The 22,665-nt window shown below is 39.9% G+C and overlaps 1 protein-coding gene across 1 annotated transcript in view; it reads right to left on the reverse strand.

The window, feature by feature from the left end:
* Positions 1–22,665, reverse strand: part of UNC5C (unc-5 netrin receptor C) — a 247,391-nt gene that overhangs the window by 57,905 nt on the left and 166,821 nt on the right. Inside the window, exon 3 of the mRNA XM_031048503.2 lies at positions 11,083–11,226. Coding sequence (XP_030904363.2) covers positions 11,083–11,226 — 144 coding nt within the window. The remainder of the gene's footprint in view (positions 1–11,082; positions 11,227–22,665) is intronic.

The raw sequence follows: 22,665 nt of genomic DNA on the forward strand, positions 1-22,665 counted from the left end.
CAGGCTAGCAAGGCTTGTTTATGTGAGAGTGAGTGACCACAGCAAGACAGACAGATTAAAGCTGTCTAAGGATGCCTGTACATAGCTCCCACTGCATTGCCAGCTCCAACACCACCAGCCCACCAACTTCAGCCTACCCTCTCTGACAGGATAACCAGGGGACATTTGGGTTCTACAGGTCAATTTTAGCTGTACAACCAACACCTTCCAGGTGCTCTGTGGGAGTAGGAGTTATTCCAAGGACAAAATGCTGAGTTTTGGAGTGATGTACTTCTTCGTAGCATGGTCAGGGCTGGAAAGGACCCGAAGTTCATGAAGTTACACACCACCACCACCCTCCCCACACACCCCCATCTAAATGTTAAACATGGAGATGAGCAACTCTTTCAGGAGCTGGTGGGTTTCTCAGGACATGACATTCTTCCTTTGGTCCAGGCTTCCCACACATCCTGTGGGCTCAGTAGGTATCCTGGGCACATATCATGGCAGGTTAATACAGTTTGCCTTAAGTTAGCAAATAACTAGGGTTATATTGTTAGCAGTACCCTTAGGATCATATTATTGCTATTTATACAGGTATTGCCTCTACAATCAGGTACACCTTAGCACATCTACCGGGTACACATATGTGCACAGTGCAGACAATTAAACCAGAAGTATCATGCTCTGATATCATGGCTGAGGATAAATGAGAAAGTTACCATGCTGGTAACAGAAGTGTATAAGCACAGTAATAAATAGTATATTGATAATAGCTTTCAAGTTTCCAGATATGGAGGGATGAAGACAGTAGTGGGAGAATAAACAGACAGTAACCTGAGTTTTTTTCCTTGCCACGTTGATTTACTGTCCTCCCTACCTTTCTGAAACATTAACAGCTCTGAAGTTTGCCATAGCCTCATGTGTACAACCATCATCTATCTCATAAAGCTCTTGCCTTAAAAAATACCCCAAATTTTAGTGCATACAAAATAAAATAGCATTAGTTTAGCAATGCATAATAACATTAAAAATATCCCACTTTAACCTCTTTGTTATCAACAGCTGGAATTGCTGTGTATGAACAGACCCTTTTCCTCGGGAGCTATTGCAGTGGGCCTGCTGCAGGTGAGGCAAATTCTGCAGGACCCCAGGTGCCCCTGCTCCCAGAGCCTTGCTGTGTATGCCATTTTAATGGTGCCATTGGATTTGAGCAGGTCAATGATCCACAAACTAAAATTACACTAAGTAGAGGCCTTGACATAATAGCCAGTAATGTTCTCAAAGGAGCCATTAGACACTATTGAGTAAATAATACTAATTTCAGGGGAGGGGGAGAGGCAGAGTACATAATTGTGTATTTACAAGATTTGGAGCTCTTATACCCTATTCTGTTGGCTCTCTCCCACATGTTCATAGCTTTATCCCACAAGAACTACCCTATCACCTCCCGCTGCAGCCATGCCACCTACAAAGAGCTACAGATGGTGGCTGTGCAGGGCAGGTTTTACCTAACCAAGCATCAGGTTTGCCATTTGTAACAGACAAACAAGCCAACAAGGTGTTTCTTTAAGTGATGAAGAAGTGGAGGGCCTGGACAAACAACTCTGTCACCTGCTCTAATGACCATAAAACAGCACTGGGCTTTGAAATGACTGCTTTCTTTTTCTATGGCCCTTGCTGTGACTTCTGTAACAACACTGTCCTTCTAATCCTTCAATCTTCAGCTTCCTTTACCATTTAAACATTACAGTCATCATGGCAACTTCACACTGTCAGCCGGGAGTGGGTGAGCTTGCTAATGTATTGAGGGACTTTGGATCTTTCCCAAGCAGACTATGTTCAATAACAGTTGTCACTTTTTTGAAGTGTCATGTAAGTTACAATTCCTTACAAGCAAGGACAGAAGGGACATATTTTCTCATGAGAATGGCAACAGACAAATAAAATACATATCAGAAAAAAAAGGAAAAAAAAAAAGAAAAAAGGGATAAAAAACAGGAGAAAAAAAAGTTTTAACAGTCTTCAGAAAATATGCCTGAAAAAAGCAAAGCAATAAAACAAATAAAACATTTGATCCATTCTGCATCAGGACCTCTTTGTCTGTGAAGAGGCAGTATGAATTATTAAAGCCTCAGGTTGGCAGCAGCCCTGTTATTGCAACAGAGAGAGAAAGCCTTCTCTACCTTCGCCTTCAATAGGGAGAGACACAAGAGAGAAGCAGTTGCAGTTTCTTTCCATTATTATTCAGGTAATGAAGAATAATCCCTTATTGTCCGTACTAGTGATACTCCTCCTCCCCTTATACAGGTAATACTGCTGCCACAGCTCATGTTCCCTGGAGGGGAGCAAACCCTGGTGGACAGTGATGCTGAAGGGCCCATCTTGTTTTAATCACCAGCTCTCTCACGTATTTCACCCAGCAGGGGATATCACCACCAGGCTCAGCGCAAAGCCTGCACCCCACATCCCCCACCTATAATTTCCCTTTTAAGGCTGTCTTCATAAAAATAAAACTAAGGAGAAGAAATTAAGATTCTGTTCTGCCAGCTTGAGCCAGACTTATTTTCTTTACTAATGTACAGTCTTAGTAAATTCAGAGGGGGCTCTTGTGGCATATATCGTAGCACATTTACAGCATACTTAAGATGAGACTTCCCTCCAAGACTCCTGAAATACTCCTGCACAACCATCTCTGGTAAGGACAGATGGCTGCATTCCGACCTGCATTGAAATGAGAGCATTTTCACAAGCATAAACTGAAAAAGAGTAATAATCTCAGTGTACACCATATTGTTACATTATTTGTGAATCACTATGGGTTTTGGGGAAAGGGGCATAGATCTTAATTCTGATGCACTGCTAAATGACTTTCTTTCATGTTTAATGAAATTTTAGCTTATAAGCCACTCAGAAGTTGCATTTTCACTTGCTAAGATAATCGTCTTCTATAGGAACTCATGGCATTTTTCCCACTTCCTTTTCTACCTGTCAACTTCTATGAAACAGTAAAGAATGACCCTATTCTTTTTTTTCTAATCCAATGTATTTTATCTCTTCGCTGTTCTGAGGTTTACTGTGATGGGTGGGTGGGTAAAACTTTAAGGATATCTTTTATCATTTCTGAGAAATGTGATAAGAGGTAGACCAGATGCCTTCAAGGCAGTGCTAATGCAAGGGTGACTAATGAATGAGCATGAAAAACGGACACTTGTCAGCCAGGAATTAGATGTAAACCAGAAATGAACAGAACAATGCAGCATTACTGTCAGGGAAAGATGGATTTCTGCCCTTGATAGACCTTAGACTCAGTGCACCTTCTAGTAACTCCGTCAACTTTCCTTCTATAGCAAACAATTCAAACAAATAAGCAAGCTTTAAGAGCACAAGAAGAAAAACCACATTATTTTCTGCCCAACTTTCATAGTAGCTATGCCCATTGAAAGAACTACCTTTGGTGTGTGCTTTCAGAAAACTAAGGTTTTAAGAATGTGAAAAGACCTTCACAAATCATATGTATTTCCATATAGAAGATAGCTTGCTTTATATGGGTTAAGTATACACAGCTTTTATATATACGTCTATAAAACCAAACATGTCATAAGCAAAACTGCAATTAAAACACTAGGAAAAAAGGGAATATGGTTTCCTATTTTTTAACCATTATTTAAGGATCAATATGTAGCCAAGCACTCCACTTCAAGTATACTTCCTAATGCTGAGTGTTCTCAAGAGGCAAAGTTCAACGCTGACTTAATTTTATCTAGCCTAGTAAGAAATACCCAAACAGAAAAATAATCGTGGAAAAATACTCTACAAAATGAAGGTTGATCTACATACTTATGAAAACACACCTCACTGCATTTATTCCCAAACTTGGGTGACTGATGCTGAGTTAGAGAGACACGACTAACATTGTAAAACTGTCCTGTTCCTCTTCCATCACTTTCCATGATGCTTCTGGAGTTAGAAACACCTTTTTTTTCTGAAAGAAAGGCATTAGAGACTGAATTACAATTGTGAATGTAAGAAACCATGTGCTATCAGGCATACTTTGGCCTCTCTTTTCTGTCCAAAGCTGGGTCTACAGCCTCTGTGCGGGGATCAGTCACACTGGTGAGTAAGTAATGGAAAGGTTAGGAACAAAAAACTTCTTTTTTTAACTTTGTCCTTGTGTGGTTCCAGCTCTCTGATGTTAATTAGATCAAACCAGATTTCCACTGAGACACCCACAGGAGTGTCTGTAACTCAGGGGATCCCTCTGAAACCTCTATGAATTTCTGTTTTAAGTGTGGTGCCTTGCTCTGTGGAGTTTCCGGCTCTACCAGCCACATGCTGGATGTTGATCAAAGCCTCCTGCCCTCCTTCAGTGTGCTGCTCCTCAGGGGATGAGGCCGCAGTTGGACGGGGCTCTGCTCTCATCTGGCCAAAGCATCAGCAGCTGGACATATCAACAGAACCAGTAAGTCAACAGCTCAAAACCCCATTTTTAGCTCAACACACAACTCTGTGTCACTCTTCTTTTCTCTGGAGGGAATGTTTCACATCTGGCCAGTTCTAAAGACAAATGCTATGGCACAGAGAGGCCCTTTGCATGCTAGGATACAATCTGCAAGACGCTTTGCCTGAGCCCAAAACCTTCTCTCCTCTTTTATTTGCTATGCATTCACAGCCTGAGTAAATGGGAGGTGCATGTCTGTCAGGCTCACATTCTGCCAATGGCATCTTCAACAAGCTTGGGATAATGCTGCACCCTGATGACTCCTCAGAGACTCACTGCCTGCACATCAGCAGAAGAGCCTTTTCTTCCCTTCCTCCCTTCAGCTCTAAGCTAGTTCAGACAGCTGATGGTAAGACAAAACACTCTTTGCATCACAGCTTCCATGGGGGCTACGCTTATGGAAGTAAGTGTACTTACTTCCATAGTACGTACAGAACTTGCTACACGTTTGGAGTAGAGATAAAAACCAAAACAATAAAACAAGTAAAATATTTGATCCATTCTGGGTCAGGACCTCTCTGTCTGTGAAAAGGCAGTATGAATTATTAAAGCGTCAGATTGGCAGCAGTCCTGTCAACATATTTGGTATTGATACCAGCATAAAAAATACAAGCAAGCAAACTGAAGAATTCACTGAGCAGATGTGTTCCCAGGTGTACATAGATCCTCCTCTTATATTTTTACTTGTATAGTATTTATTGTTTTTTGTTGTTTTTGTTTTTTGTGTTATTTTTTTTTAAGCTGAAGCTGCAAACTAATGTATAAACTCAGTTCCATTTGTTATTTTATTTGGTGACTGAAGATGGAATCCAAAGGTCTTGCTTTTCAAAAAAATGTAAATAGAAAGTTCACATGACCTAACCTCAACAGCTGCCTTTTTAGATGACAGATAGGACAGAAGGTACTAAAGGTAGACCTTAGAGGTACTAAAGATAGGCATTAAAGCATCAGGTTAACACAGCAATTCACATGTAGAATTGAATTTACAACACACTGAAACACTAAACCAGAAAATAATTTGTATAAACCGGCACTTCGCCATTGTTGCTTTTCCAATACACTAATCTGACTCACACAGCTGGTCACTACTGAAATAAACACAACATTTTGCTAATTTCCTGACTGTATCTATGCTTCACCATCAGGCATTAAGCAGACTCGACTGAAAGATGATAATTTCTTAGGTATGATAGTGCAGTGATTGATCTCAAGGCTCCTACTAAGGGATTAAATTCACATAAATTCAGTTTTTTAAGCAACACTAACACTTAAGTCAAGTCCACCTTAATTTATAAAGTCTTAGTTCTTTATTAAAAAGCAATGTGATCTGTATTTATTACTGTTGCAACCACATCCTTAAGCTTGGGAGCCAGTTATGCCCATGTTAACTTGAGAAGCAGTACAGAAACATTCCTATCAGAAGCAAAAGCAGAGTGGTAGTATCAAATACGTTAAATGCTCAGTTAACTTCTCTGCTGCCCTTTCCATGATCTGCTATTCTTTCTTGTCATCTCAAGACCACATGCCTCAGTTATTCCTTTATTAACTACAAGCAACAGATATCGATTAGTGGCAACTTAAATGGTACACCAGAAAGGAATTCAGCTCCTATCTCTGCTAACTCTCATACACATTTACCAAAGTGCACAAAACACATTTTTGAGTTATTTTTAAATACTGCATATCCTAGACATACCTTCCTATCAACGTTCTCACATGATGTCCTTCCCAGCTCTCTCTCCCTGTCTTGACATTCACCCAACTTTGTATTTGTTGCAATGTGCTCTAATGCTTTGGTGGCTACAGGAACATGCCCTTTCAGCATTGCTCGGATTAGGTGTGAGAGGAGAGGGAAGAAAGGCACTGCAGCACTAGAACAGGGAGCATGGGCCCCAGTACTAAAATGCAAGATAACTGAGAGCCAGTAAAGAATCTGTGATTTCTTTTTTATATCTGTTTCTTTGTGTGACTCCATACTTTTTAAGTGGAGATAAACCATCAGATGAAATAGTCTCCTTTTCTGAACTGCATTTATCTTATCAGTATACACTATCTGACATGCATATATTAGCTACATGCCTTTGAAAAAATGTCTGGGGGAAAAAAAGGCTTTTAGATAAGTACATAGGAAACCAGGATCAAATTATACAAAAGATTAAGCACAATTCTTTACTACATCAGGGCCTTTAAAAATGTTTTATTTAAAATTCATATTTTAAGATAATGAATAAAGGAAGAGACTATCCACATTCATTACACCCAGAAAGACTGGGTAAAAGAAATTGCAGAGAAAGATTTTGCTTTCTTTTTGCTTTCAACAAATCCAAATCCTGGCAGCAGATTTAGGGCTTATATTCTTACTATATTTTCTCAAGGACAGCATGGGTTAACATCATGAAGTCAGTGAAGCTATAGCAGCACCAAACTGGAGCAAATGAAAAGTGAGGTTGCTCTATGCACATGGGCTCAAAGCAATTTGTCTTAGCCACCCTTTTATTATCTGATCTAAAATTAGGTCAAATGCTGCAGCTATTGTTTAGTCTTTATCAGATGTATTTTCCAGTGGGTTTAACTCTACTCTTGGTTACACAGGCTTAGATCTCATTCATCCTTTTAACAGGAATTTTGCCCTGTTAGGTTTTATCTGCTTAATGACATCAGTCTTGTCACATGAAATTAACACTAAAACTTTGTATTGGGCTTGGTTTTTTCAGCCAAAGTTAAAACTACTCCCAATCTCCCCCTTTCCTCCTTCCCTACTACACAAAAGTAACAGAAAAAAACTGTACTGAAACATATTAGTGACTCCTAGTGCTCCTGATAGAATGTGCCTAGAATAAATAAAAATGTGTGAATAAATAGGAAATGTGTTTTAGCACTTTCATGGGCAAATATCTCAGAAAAATTATTGTATCTTTCCAGCTCCACCAAGATATACATTTGGCACCCCTACTTTGTTGCTTACTGAGATCTCTAGAATGGCAAAGTCAAAATTAATCACAACAAATCTGCTAATTTAAGAGGACGAAATGCTCAGCTCTGTTCTCATGGGGAGACCAATGCCTCAGGAAGATGAATTCCATGAAATAGGAAAAAAAAGCTCCTTTTCAGAAACAGCCTGCACAGAAGGGAGTAATTTCCTAGCATACTCATGGTCCAGAAGTGAAATGGTGAGATGTCATTAAATTCCCTGAACACTTAAAAGAAGCTAGGCTGTTGTCTTTAGACTCATACACTTTTCCTGTTTATATTGCTAACATGGGCAGCCTTTGAAAACCAGCAGCATCTTCACTCCATATTTATAGATTACTCCCTTCCTGAATAACTGAAGCTCTTGGCCAGAGTGATGTTGCAATTGATTTTCACAGAGAACATTCATTGACTGGGTTGTTATGTACTTTCTGACACATGCCTGACCCTGCATTAAACAAATACAAGCTGCTTTTCCAGGATGCACATTCTTCACACTTTCAAATTACTTTTCACTTAATTCTATTACACGCTCAGTGAACAGAGATGTTGCATGCTATTTTTTTTGTTTGTTTGTTTTAATGGAGTGCAGCTCCAGCACTTGAGAGGACAAAGAATTCCAGAATTAAAACTAGTGGTCATAAGTGAGAGAAGAGAGAAACAGTAGAAGGAGAGAGGAAGGAGAAAGAAGAGAAGGAGGAAGAAGATGACAAGAAAGAGAAGGAAAAGAAGCTTTTCTTACTGTATGGCTAATTATGATACAGTTTGTGCTTGTAGAGATGGAATCACCAGGTTCGGGTATTAAGATACATAATACCATTAACTTAAGCATAGCACTTCATATGCTCCATGCTTTCCCAAAGGTGTCAGTGCTTACTTTTTGTACCAGTTAAAAGTGAGTACTGTGTCAAACATGCAGACAGAGCCGGAGAGGTGGGATCTTCTGTCCCTCTTCAATTTTGGACATCCTTGATTATCCGGATTAATAAATACTGCATGGGCCCTACCTTGCATCCCGGAATGGAACATTGCATAAACATCAGAAGACCTACCGGCTGGTCTTAAAGTTTATTAGGAAACAACTATTATATTGCCAATTCATATTCAGTCCTCTGAAATCAAGGCTGTAAATATAGACGAGTCTCGGTATATCAATCTTAAGCTCCTTTCCAACCTTAACTATTCTATGATTCTATGATATCTGAGTCCACAGTTTAAAACAGTGATCTTGTAGACAAAATGACACAACAAAATAAGACGTATACCCCACATTATATGTCTGAGCCCCTAAAAAACCATCCTGAGTTACCTGAGAAATTGATTAGAAATCTGTGAAATTGGAAATGGACAATTTTGCAGAGAGTGTGCTTTTGCTGCTGTTTGAAAATCTGCAGTTTTAAGGCCTTCAGCTCTTAATCCCAAGGAGTCTAAGTGATTTTCCTGCACCACAGCTGCCCTAGGACCCCAAAGTGATGAACAAGAAGTAAAAAAAACTTCAGTAAAACACAAAGCCGTATTTGAGTTACAGGCACATGAAACTCCCTGGAATTTATTTAATTAGACTGTTCTAAAAAGGCCCACCAAGACTCTAGGAAAATCACTGAATTCATTGTTCCTCTATCTCCAAGACATGCTTAGTAAAACAAACAAATTCTATTTTGAGTGCCTTCAACAGAAATTTGGACACCTGGGAAGAAATGCCAATTGATATAAAATAACTTGCATACACATACAATGATTATGTGTTATATAGAAATTAAGCGCATAGGCATGGCAGCACACAAAAGTCACTTAACCATCAAGTGAAATACACTTGACTTCCTAAACTGGGTTAATTTCATTATCATCTGCCAAGAGCTAACTGAAAGGACATGAAAATCGACTTAATGAGTTAACTTACAAGTCATAATCTAAAAAACCTGTTCAAACACTGCTAAGCCTCTCTGAAGTGCTGCCTGCTCAGAAGAAAATAAAAATGAAATAGCGTTCTTTTGTTTCAGTACAGAAAAAGGAAACCCTCCAAAGTCTTGAAAAGTTTCCTGCCATGGGAAAGCACTATGCACATACATAATGACATTTCTAATTTTGCAGGAAGACAGTTTGTACAATAATTTCAACTTCCCTTAACCCTGGGAAAACTCTTATATGAGGTTTAATCCTGTACTCAAAAGTACAGGCCTCTATTTCTAGCCAATTACTCAGACCAAAAACATTGAAAAAATGGATATTTAAATTGAACCTTCGAGATTTGTATCTGGATGTTTACACAGAAGGTAAGTCCTCTTCAAGGATTTAAGAACATAATATTTTATCATGAACAAAGGAAGTTCAAGCTCTCAACTGAGAGTTTTAAATGACAGAGAGTCCTCCCTCTATCATGTCTGTGAAAAGCTTATTTGTCTGGAATCGTAGACTCATAGAAGCATAGAAGAAACTCTCCTATCTCATTATAAATTGTTAGGCACAAAAGTGCAGGAAATATAAACATGATGCAAACCCAGCTTCTAATGACCTTTTTCTCACAAAATGTGCTTTTGCTGAGGAGGAAAACAGTGGAAGAGATATAATTCCAGATTATATATTTTGTTCCCACCATACAAAGCAGGATTTCATCATGTGAAAGAGAAATGGGAAGTCCCCAGTGTAACTACTCTATTACAAAGAGAAGCATCTCTTTGAAAATTAATGAACATTAAATATTTGTACAGTCCAGATGAAGATCTGTTTTCAAGGAACTGGTTGCCCTGTGTTCTTGGTGTCTAAGCTGGGAATGTCAAAATAAATACTGAGGTTAGTAGCCATGAATAACAATGATGAATTATTAAGGCTGAGATGACCACTTTCAAACTTATACTGCCCAATCTGATTACAAGATATGCTAAACACACACTTCTTTCTTTGTTAAGGAACAGCAGCTTTATTATATGGATGCAGAGATACATATTTTATTTGCAGAAAAGGACCTGGGGCTCCTGATGGACACCAGGTTGATCAAGAGTCAGCAATGGGCCCTTGTGGTAGATAAGGCTAATGGTACCCTGGGCTGCATTAGAGAAAAGTATTGCCAAGTAGGTCGAAGAATGGGATCCTTCCCCTGTGCTCAGCACTAGGAAGTTCACACCTGGAGTGCTGGGTCCTGTTCCACTTTTTCACTGTGAGAGTGACCGAGCATTAACACAGGTTGCCCAGAGAGGTGGTGGGGTCTCCTCCCTTGGAGATATTAAAAAGCTGCCTGGAATAAGTCCTGGCTCTAGGTGACCCTATTTGAGCAGGGTTTTGGACCAGATGACCTTCAGAGTCCCTTCCAACTTCAAACATTCTGTGACTCCATGAAAGGAACAGCTGTCATCTCATTTTATAGCTTACTTTGGTAATATTCCTACTAACTGGCTTCAGATGTTTTTCTTGAGAAATATAACTGCTGTACTCAAAAAAACACAAAGGAGAAGAATTAGATTTTGCTCTTAAGAATAGTATAAACTGAAATTCTTAACTGAAAGTCTAATATGCATCTGTAATGGCAGAAAATACAAAGCCTAACTGGTTGGAAACAAAATCTCTCTCCCAAAGGGAGACTCCCCTTTTCCTCACCCAAACATCATCAACTCAACACACAGAGCAAAGACACTCACATGCAATGCGGACGTAGGCTTTCCGGCTCTTGGTGGTGCCTGCAGAGCTCCAGGCAACGCACTGGCACCAGTAATCTTCTGGCCCAAACAGCTCCTCCACTTGCTGGCGGGAAATCTCAATGCTGACCTCTCGGACAATCAGACCTGTTAGGGTACAGGTAATGCTGATCAATATTAGGCTTAGAAAGGATAGGAAGAAAAAAGGGTAGGTACACAAGCCTGCTTGTAAAGTTGTCGTGAGACCTTATAGCTCTCTACCAAAATCTATCAGCAACACAGACTGTCATAAGGATGTGAAGGAAAAACCCCACCACTTATCTGCATAAGAGAAGTGGGCGAATGAATAACTGATCAGTGTGATTTTTACTTTTATCTCATACTGTGTGTATGGTAAACAAGTAAGAGGAACAGCATCTCAGCTGATATAAATTGTATCAAGTCCCTGGGACAATTTACATGAAGCAACAATCCAGCCCACTTTTAGTTCCATTTATATGACTCCCTTAACCCTCTGATATTTCATCTCCTTTTGCTAGACAGATAGAGCACAGGAAGAAATCGTGTTCACTCAAACACTGAAACTGCCCAGGAAAATGGATTTTACCATTGCATAAATGTCCCCAATACTCTGTAAGGACGAGCACATGGGCTGCAGTACAGTTATTGAAAACTACAGTTTTGGGGACTATTATTGTCCACATACACTGCAAATAGTGTGGTATTTTTCAGGTGATTTTATAATACAGTGCCTGACAGTCTCCCTGGCCCTGCTCTCTCTAATGCATCTCAGCACAACCCCTCCCCAAACCCACACTTGCACCAATGATGATAGTGACCCACCCATTATCCTTTCAAGCAGACCAATATTTGCCCACATATCCCACACTGTACTCTCTGTTGGGAAGCTGTTTTGCATCTTTCTAAGTACAAGGAAATATTGTGGTGCCTCAGACACCACTGCAAGGATCATGGTAATGTTGATAGTCTAAAGGCAGCGACTGTGTTTCATACTGACACATCTCCTTTCTCTGCCTCAAAATGCACTGCTTGTTCAAAATGCTCTTAATTCCAGCCAAGATACTGGGTAGGGGTAAGAGAGAGTGCTTACATCCTTGTCAGCATATTTGGTCTTTGTTGCTGATGCCAAAGTATCAGTTAACTTCTCCTGTGTGTCTGACAGCAGAAAGCACCATTGCCATTTCAAAAACATGATCTTGCAAAAAGCCTTGAATATATAAATCCACATACAAATATTTGTGTAGTGAGGCTGATTTCCTTTTTCTTTCCAGAACTGCCAGGAAACTCAGCTGAAAGATCCTTGGATCACAGCATGCACAGTTTGTCCCCATCACCAAACACCAAAGGGCAGGTCCTTCTGTTGAGCGTAGACTTCAGCCCATGGAGACCAGCTACCCTCAGCCTCCTGCCACACAGCTTACAAGGTGATATTCATAACATGAATGTTCCCAATTGTACAGCATGGCATGTTCCTCAAGTGCTGGAAACCAGGCCAGCCCTTTGATTTGCTCCAGCCTCACAGAGGCTTCATTCAGGGAGCCAACGATTAATTACTGTTTGTACACAATTGTGCACTGTCACTGAGGCAGCACGCTGTTTGCATCCAAAACTTGGTTAACAACAGCAGAAAGGAATTAATGCATGTAATACCATAGACTTCCCTGGTGGGAATGCCTTCTAATGAGATGCATTTTCCTGCTACATACTATCATAGCCTAGCTCCCTTTTTACTTCATTATCTTTGACATCGTTTGCCACTGAATAATCAGCTACTTTGGGGGAAAAACTTAATAGCTTTCCTCCTTGAAACAGAATACTCATAATACGGCAACTGCATTCCACTCCAAAAAATGGAAATCGAAGTGGTGCATGGGCATTTGATATGCAGTGAACACTGTGCTACAAACTTGTTCTGCCTTGATGAGTTAATTTGGCTCCAAAAGGGGTCTGAGGGACAGCTTTTGTCCTGTTGAGAAGAGCATGAAGAGGGTGGGAAGGGAGGATGTACATTACATGCATAAAAATAGTTGTATTTTCCCATTACAACTGCTGCTAGCCTAAAGATTACTTCAGTTCACTCCCAGTTTTTATAGCACTAGCCCAGGGAGCCCTTGAAGGTTATGATATTATGTTTTTATAATAAGGCTGATTATGACAAACTTGATGGGGCAGTGAACTTTGTTACCTAAGGGCTAAAGCAAGCAGGCTCATAATAACAGTACCAGTTAATAAGGATTATGAAATAGTCTTAACATTCAGGACACAAACACTGTTTTTGACAGTCTGTTGAAAATACAAAACCATATGATAAGTAGTTTTCACTGAACACACCAGCAGAACTTTTTATCTCTGACTTCCGAAGATACTTTCTAATTCAAAGTAACAAGCTGCTCTAGGTAATATATCTGGGACAGCTGCGAAGTACTGATAGGTTTCAGGTTATTCAAAGCGATTTGGCCTTTGATCTTTGAGTAATATCAACAGTTGTGCTATGACCAAAGAGATGCACACCATCTTTACATACCAAATAGATGTCCCCTCTATTTACAAGCAAAAATATTGTGTCTTTATCTCCAATGTAAACACTTTTCCCTTCAGTTCAAAAAGTATCAAATCAGCTGTTGATGCCATGAACAATTCCTTCCCAGCACTGCCACTGCCACCTCATTGCACAAGCAGCCACACTGATTTAGAAGAAACTTCTCACCAGCTGCAACACACTCAGCTTCAGCCTCTGGGGTAAGTGCAAAGGGATGTGTTCCCTTCTTGTACCAAGTCCTTCTGCTACCACACTTCAATATAACCCCTAACAGAAAATCCCTTTCTAGGTTAGAGTACAGAAAACACTGTTTGCTGAGATACCTCAGACAGCAACTGCCCTGTTACCAGCTGACACACTGCTGTACATCAGATTTCACAGGGGTGCTGGTACAATCTGTCTGCTTTCATTCAAGAGTGTAACGCTTATCTATCTCAGGTGGGCACCAAATGCAGGACAACCCTCATACGGTCACTTCACAGATCTTCGTCTTATCCCTGTCAAAGCTGCTTCTGCTTCTACATCAAAGAACAGTAACTGGAGTCATTAAAAGAAATAAAAGCCAAACAACCCATGTCTCAATATTTCCAAAACAATGTGATATGCTGTGCCTCTAGTTCAGGCAAACTGTTCAACAAAATTGTTTGATTACAGGTGAGGGTGCAACCTCTGAGTGCAAAATTAGAAGTCACTTTATAAAATGAGTCCCTATATTTTGCTTAAGTATATGTAGAACCAACCAGATTAAGAGATTAGCAGTAATTTACAGAGCATATAGCCTAGCTGGTATTGGCCAATTCTACTTTGCCACAGAGCAAAGCAAACAAATTGTCACCTTCTCACAGAGGAACATCTCTTCTACTTACACTCTTGTTAGACTGAATTTTTCAGTCTAATTCATCATACTGCTAAGCTTATATAACAGGTGAAGATATTACAGCATAAATGTGTTCTTACAACACCTGAGTAAGCTGCATATTTTCAGAATTAATACAATCACATAGATGGTGGCACAATCAACCAGAAGCCAGCATCTTCCTTTTTCAAAGCAATGCAATAAGAAAACACAGTGGCAGCTAGAATGCTTGATAGGTCCCTCCTAATGGGTATAAGTCCATAAAAGAGCTGACCAAAGGATATTCCAACCCCATATGATGTCATGCTCAGCATATAAATCTGGGGGAAGAAGGAAGTGGGGGTACATTTGGAGTTATGATGTTTTGTCTTCCCAAGTACAAGTTACATGTGATGGATCCCTACTTTCCTGGAGATGACTGAACACCTGCCTGTTTCATGGAAGTGGTGAATGAATTCCTGCTTTGCGTTGCTTGTGCACGTGGGCTTTTGCTTTACTTCTCCACACTGTCTTTATCTCAAACCATGAGTATTCTCTCCCCCATCCTACACAGGGGACTGAGCAAATGGCGACATGGGGGCTTAGTTTGCTGGCGGGGATTAAAACCATGACAACCAGTCTAAGATACCCTTTTGCCCCTAATAGTTTTCTGTCCAGTTGAGGACAGAGAAAAGCTCACAAGAAGACTTAGGGCATTTGGGGAGTAATCAGCCCTGCAGTTATATCCCAGTCCTATGAATTAAATAAGTTCTCCATAAATGACAAATTTTTTGAAATATTAGTAGCCACATCATATACAATCACTCATTTCAATAAAATAAAATTTATCTCTGGGACTAATACAACTCAGGCTCTGCAAAGGAGTATGAAGGAACAAGGAACTTTCTGTATTTCTGTATTTGCACGTTATTGAAGGATTAATGGTGGGAGAGAGGCAGAGGGAGTCTTGTTCACTCTGCCTACTGCTAATGTGTGCAGCCAAACAAACACTGGGGAGAGGCACTGGCTGATGGTATATATCAAAATAAAATTACTACCCTCCTGGAGCAAAAAGGAGTGTGAAGGGGGGAATTGTGCTTATATACATGGTCTTTTATTATAAGCTGTAATCCTAGAAACATAATCAAGAAAGACACACTTCATTCACACGGTCCCCAAGTGCTTAACTTAGATGGCTATACAAATTGTAAGGTAGATTATCTGGTCTTCAGAGGAAGAAATGTTATCTTTTTTAATGTATGCAAAAGTAATGTAATTGTATGATATTATAGTAGAGTTATTAGTAACTGCAGTAATAACTCATGGGTTCCACATTGCACCCTTCAAAGTAACTGGCAAATTTCCAATGATTTTAATAGGAGCAGATTTGCCAATCAGAAATTTCTTTCTAGAGGGAAACAAAAATGTCTTACAAGGTTCTGCAACTGTATGTGGACTATGCAGAAACAATAGATGATCATAGCAAATATCTGAAGACAGAAGACTATTATCAATTAATCAAATGCAACTATCCAGCCTAGAGTCAGTCTAGGTCACAGAGTTAGTAGCTACCACCCACTGGGCATCATCCTGCCAATATTTTGATGTATTATGGCTGCCATAATGTCACCATTTGATATTAATACCCCACATATGTGAAAATATTCCTCAGGACTTTGATAGAGCAACTTTGTGGAAGTATTATGATATTAGCAACATGTTTGACCCTCTGGCACAGTACTAAACAGGAGCTGTTTTAGTTGCAAGACTAAACTGTGCTTACAAACTCTAAGAGACTGCATGGATAATTTGCTTATTTTCTCTGTAAGTAGAAGTTCAAACAATTTCTGTGCCTTTGTGTTTCATTTGCCCAAAAGGTATTTCATTAATTAGTAATCACATATGCCATAGAACACATTTCTCAAGGAGACGGAACTTTATGACCTCTGGTCTGGAAAAAGACATTACTGTAATACACGCATATAGATTGAGGGGTATGCAGCCACTGTAAATAAGTATGGAAAGGAAATACAGCCCATTTTTCAGGCAGGTAACTTGCAACCCTTTACAAGTTCTATTTCTTGAAATCAGTACCAGAGCACCTTCCCAAACCTGATGTTCAGTGTTGTTGGCTCCTTTCTCTGCTTACAACAGGCACAGACTATACCTGCCACATGCACCCCAAACCATCCTTCCGGCAGTGCAGTGTGGAACAAATTGGTAGGGATGGTGTTTCTTAACGAGGTAAAAGAGGTTTGGGGAGTCAGCAGCAAAACAGCTCTGGGGTTGGGGGATTCCTCTGTGTGTTCATGCAAACTCATGCTGCATTATAGAATTAATTCTATAATCAAATTATACAGCATGTAACTTAGAAAACTACAGTGCATCCCTATTCAGATCCTCAACTCAGAAATAGAGAAAAATGTGGTGGTTTGCTTAATCCTAAAAGAAATCAGTGCAAGTCTGACACAGTCCATGGCTTATGACCACAGTTCCTTTTCTTTGCTATTAGGAGAAACACTTTATGAATGTTGCTCAGTCAGGACAGATTTGAATGACATAAGTATACATATTTTTAAATGAAGATGAGAGTGAAAGGATAATTCTGATACCAAAACAGAAAACTTGAGTTTCATAGTAATTTCAGGAGGGGCTGAGTTATCTCCATAGTATTTGGCAAAAAAAGGATGAAGGCATTTTCAGTTCTCATAGTTCCCATCTGTCTTATATTTCATACAGAGCTTCATCCAAAAATCCTTAAAACGGCATCATATTTTTTGCTTCCTGAAAGTGGCCAAGACCATACTCCAAAGTGGTATGAGTGTAAACAGACTTAATAAAAAGTTAAACAGATTGCTTTCTTATTATGCAGTCCTTTGACATTAGATTGTTCCCTGACAGTAAAACTTAAGTGACCAAAGTCAAGAATTATGATCTTTCTACTTACCAACAGTCCAGAATAACCTGTCCATTTTATATAATCGCTCATCATGGGTGCTATAAACAACCTGTCTCTGTAGCAGAAAGCTGATCACTTTATTTGGTGAAATAACCTTTATGCAGAGGTAAAAATAAAACCAGTGATATGTCAGAATTGGAATTTATTTACCCTCTTGCAGAGATGGATCTCTCGCAGTCAGAGAGTTATTCCTCTCAAATATATCAGAGTACTTAAGCTATGGAATTTGGTGTTTAAAAAATGAAAAAATAGGCCTATGCACAAGAAGAACAGCTTCAAATATTAAAGTTCTTGCTGAGAAAAAATGTACTGTGTGCATCCTAATGGGACAGAGATGATTGCATAATGGCACACTTTGCCTATACTTATTTTCTATACAAGTATCTGTAATCTTAACAAAAAGATAGACAGATAGATATCTAGAGGTAGTTTTAAAGAGCAAACAGCTGTATCACCCAGTATCCCTCATACTGTGATTGCATGCACTTGGTTTTGCCTCAATACTGCTTTTCGGTAAATTGTGCCTGGCTGGTGACATGAAATGATTGCAAGAAGATCACAAACAAGTTTCATACGTATTACTTACATTATTTAAATTAAAGGCTTCCAGCTATTTCTGCTGTCCTTCATAACTCTCTCTTTAGGGAAACAGACACATTCTTCACTCAAATTAATATAGATGAGGCAACAGCCTAATAAGTCAAGTCTGCCTTTAAAACTGATGTCAAGCCCACACTGGTTTGCATTAGTTAGCTATAGTATCCAATTACCAGCTAATAGCAGTGAGTTAAGTTAAAATCCCAGCTCCCCTACTATTTTTAACTGACTTACACAGAAATTACAAAGGGCTGTCTTCAGAGGGATTTACTTTGAACTGGAATTAAAAAGCATGCGTTTTCTGTTTGCATTTTATTTTGTTTTAGAGAAAACAAGTCTTTTTGTTCTTTGCCATTAACACCTGAAGGACCAAGCTGCATAAGATGCACAGATCTTGAATGCTGTGGAAAACAAACCAAATGCCTGGTCCCTGTCAGCATGGTAGAGGTGGGCAGTACATCCCTCTGGGAAGGTAAAATAGCCCATCTGCTATCACCTCCTCCAGTCAAGCTAGGCAGCTTTATATCACCCCTTGAACTATTGATGTTTAATACCTTACTTAGAACAGCATCGAGTTGCTGTTCTCAGCCTATAAACAGTTCAGAGACAAAGGAAAAACACCTCCTTTCTGTTTTTTTTTTTGTTTTGGTTTGGTTTTTTTGTTAATGGAAGGTATTTTCTGGCTGATGGCATTTTTTTGCTAATATGCACAAATTGTTCCAAAATGCTTTGTTCTCTTCCACATGTAAGAATGTGTGCCTATTGTTGCTGCTTTCTTTTTTCAGTTTTCCTGGTACAATAGTAATAATCATGCTGTAGTACAGCAGAATTCTAAAGAAAACCTCACCATGAGTACGTATTTGCATTCAACCACAGGTGTCATCATTTCTGAACTCACATTAGCTGAGGTCTGGGGGCAGAAACAAATCTTGACCCAAGCCATTCCAACACTAAGCAATCCCGAGTGGCTGTACCCAAGCAATTCTATCCCAGGCTGGTGCTACTTACATGAATCAGGAAGAAGAGAGACCATCTTCATAGGAAAACATGAGTATGAGCTCTTAGCAGCTCCAGCTTTTGAGTCACAGCCCAATCTTCGTTTCTTTTGGTTGAGGCACAAGCAGGCGAGAAAAGATGTTGGTTTTGTTTGTTGCTTTTTTTATAAAGGCCAGGAATAAAACATGCCCATGGTTCAAGTTTTCCTTCAAGCTGCAGTTGAGACTTCACAAAGAAAATCAGTGCACTTTTTGTTCCTGGTTCAGAGGATTTACATGCACTTTCTAATGATCTGGGCCTTCAGCAGTGGGTAATGCTTCCCAGTCCCCAGCTTAGTGCTCATGCAAAATTGAAGCACTTTTGAGGCAGTTTAGAGCCTACAGATGGATCTCAATGTGCAGGCAAAAAGGAATAATGGTTGTTTAGCACTTCATTAGAAGAAGACATGAAAATCATGAGGAAAAAAAAATATCTATTGATCTTAAAACATCTGGGAAGCCAGCTGAGAGCATCTGAATTTTGAACAGTGTGTCTACATTCCCTTTTTGGAGGGGAAGGGGATAAGGCAGGGAAATGAACAATAGATGGGTTTGTTTGTGAATTTTTTATATAAACACCAAGTTCTTTACTGTTCTTGACTTACTGACATAAATGTGTGTGTATATATACATATATATATATAATATGTATCTGCACATGTACTTATGTACCACACCTATTCTGTATGGGTTTGGGAAGCAGAGACAATGTGAAAATGCCTTGTATCTGTGAAGCTGATGCGATCACAGTTCTTTGGTGGGAGCAAGGACAGCCGCAATATGACACAAGGGGTCACTCAGGAGCCTTCCTCAGCAGTTGTTTTCCTATTTTTCAGTTCAGAACAGCAGGTTGCAGGAGAAGTGTAAAAGCCCCATCATTTTTGCTGTTGTTGTTCTGCATGCTACGGATGGCATTTCACAGCCGCCTTAGGTATCTTAAAAAGAAAAACAGAAAAAGGCAAGCAGCTGCTTTCAAAACAGCGTTGTCCAGTGCGCTGTCAAGTGAAGTGACTTTCTCCAAACAGAGATGAAGCTCTGGGAATCTACTGTCTGCTCCCCCATCCAGCGTGTTTTCAGGACTATTGCCAGGGCAGCAGATCCTGAACACTATGAGATTTTTCTTAGTATGTAGTTAATAAAAGAATCATTGCAGGAAGGCATGCGAAAAGGCAGCCTGGGGTTCACAGAAGTAATTGGTGTGCACACGTTTCTGGATACAGCACAGCTCATGATCCCCGTCAGCTTAAAGTTGATGGCACCAGGGATGTGAGCAAGTTGACTCTGCAAATCCGTGTGACTTGGGCATGTACAAAATCTTGCAATTATGTAAGGTAAATGCCATCAACAGTATCCTGTAGTTCTGTATGCTTTACTTTTTATTATTAGTTTTTTTTTTCCTGGGTACCCACTCTGACTGAATTCCAATACGGTTTCCATCTTAGCTGAAGACCAAACTGACTAAAACTAAGCCCCAAAGCAAGCCTGATCCACCTCTAGGCATCAGTTCTTCAGGCTTGGCAATCCTTACTCCTCTTCAGAAGAAAGGCATGGCAACCTGAGCCAGGTGCAAGGTCAGCACTCGTTACAGAACGCCATTATCCAAGTCACTGGGAAGCCAAAAAGCAGCAATAAAACTAACCAAGATCCTCTCTCAAATCAAAACCTGGGAGCAAATAATAGAAGGCATTGCTGGGCTTAAAGATCAGTATCAGAGGAAAGAAGAGACACACAAGAGTCTGAAAAAGACTTCTTTTCTGACTCTCACATCAAAATATGAAGATGATGAGGACTGAGAAGTTATGAGCAGTTGTGAAAGGCATCCCATCAAAAACCTGATGAGAAAGAGCTGTACATAACCTTGCAGATGATGAATGGAGTTCTGCTGGTACCTACCATATCGCTTTCTGTCATTTAGACAAATCAGGATGCATGGGAATGACAAAATGAATACAGGCAGTTGGAATCCACAAAGGCAGCACAAAATCAGATCCTGTAGGGCAGAGCTGCAAGTGAAAGCTACCTCTCTTTCCCTTACACATTAGCGATGATTTGGGTACCCTATCTTTGCAGTGAAAAAAGGCTCACTAAATCTGATCTATGTGCAGCAGTTGTCCATACAAAAGCTCTCTACATTTTTTAGGGGAAAAAAAAAGTATTTCTCTAATGTAGTTTTAAGCAATAGGAATTCTTCTTCAGAGAATTATCAATTATTCCACTGTCTAAGGAGATACAGGGAAAATGTAAAAGATCCTACACAGGCGATTGAGATAGTAGCTTACACAGACCTCAGGGACTCAAGACAATAACACTTCACTGTCTGTGCAGTCAAAAACCCAATGTCTCTAAACAGCATTAGCCACAATTTCCAGTGGCTGCGTCAGACTGGAACGTTTCTCACTGAAGAAAAAAGTATGCGTAAAGTTTTTACATTCTACTTCTCTGAAATTTTTAGGGATTTTTGCACCAAGCTACAGACCTACCAATCTTACTCATGTAAGAACTGAAAAAAATCTGCATATTTATAGATGCCAAGTACAAGGGTGCTGCACTGCGAGGTGCATAACAACTGCAGCACTTTGCCAGCACAACAAGACATTATCTATGCTCTTCTTTCGCTGTTCCTGTATCCAAAAAACAGTTGTTTTCCATTTAGACCAGCAGATGCAGGATAAGACTAACCTTAGGGACTCACTTCCAACCAAAGTTAGCATTCATTAGTTTTTCAGGCACCAGACCACCTCACTACAGGGACTCCAGATCCCGCATAAAGGACCGTTTGGCTTCAAAAGAGCCAGAGGACATAGATGGAAAAAGCACTTGCACTGTGGTGCAGAGACATGGTTAGTCTGAAGCTGTGGTAGGGGGGACTAATATCTGAAGATTTCTTTTGGGGGAATTAATGGATTACGAATGTGTAACAAAGGGTTTAATGAAGGAAAAACTTGGAGAGAGATAAAGCGTAGGCTGGAAATATTCAGAGGGGTATCCTCAAATGTTCAGATGAATTCACTAAACATCCATATACCTCCTCTATAATTTTAGATAACGTTATTTCCTGTCTCAGATTTGTTTTTCTAGAAACCCACAGGGAAACCCTTCAGGACAATGAGTCGAACAGCTGCAGATAGGAAGTTAATGCTGCAGTAAGAAATTAATAAAATACCCTAACAGTTTTATCTTTTGGGTCCCAAAGCACACTTTGCAGAGGAAATAACAGAGACATTGAGTGATTGCACTGAGATATATGGGAAATACACACAAAATTTGGAATAGGCAAATGACTCTTCCCATAGAACACCATTACTCAGAGGAAGAGCTTGAGCAGGATTAAGTTGCAGGAAGAATAACTTCCCCTGGGCCCACTGTTGGCACCCTGAATACCCTGAAGGACAGCGCAAGTGCTAAGGCTGGAAAAGCCCACCTTGGTCAGCTTAGCAGCATGAGGGCAGAGGGTTGTGAGGTGCTGTCTGTAGAGGGGCTGAGCACAAACCCCTGCAGGGCAAAGAGCTGCTGGTAAACGCAGCATTAGAAGAACTGGCAGGTGTCAGTGGGTGTGAACATGTAAAGAAGGTGTCAGGTCTAAAAGCTAGAAGCAGCCTTC

This window comes from Melopsittacus undulatus, chromosome 7 (assembly GCF_012275295.1).
Source record: "Melopsittacus undulatus isolate bMelUnd1 chromosome 7, bMelUnd1.mat.Z, whole genome shotgun sequence".
NCBI classification, from domain to species: domain Eukaryota; kingdom Metazoa; phylum Chordata; class Aves; order Psittaciformes; family Psittaculidae; genus Melopsittacus; species Melopsittacus undulatus.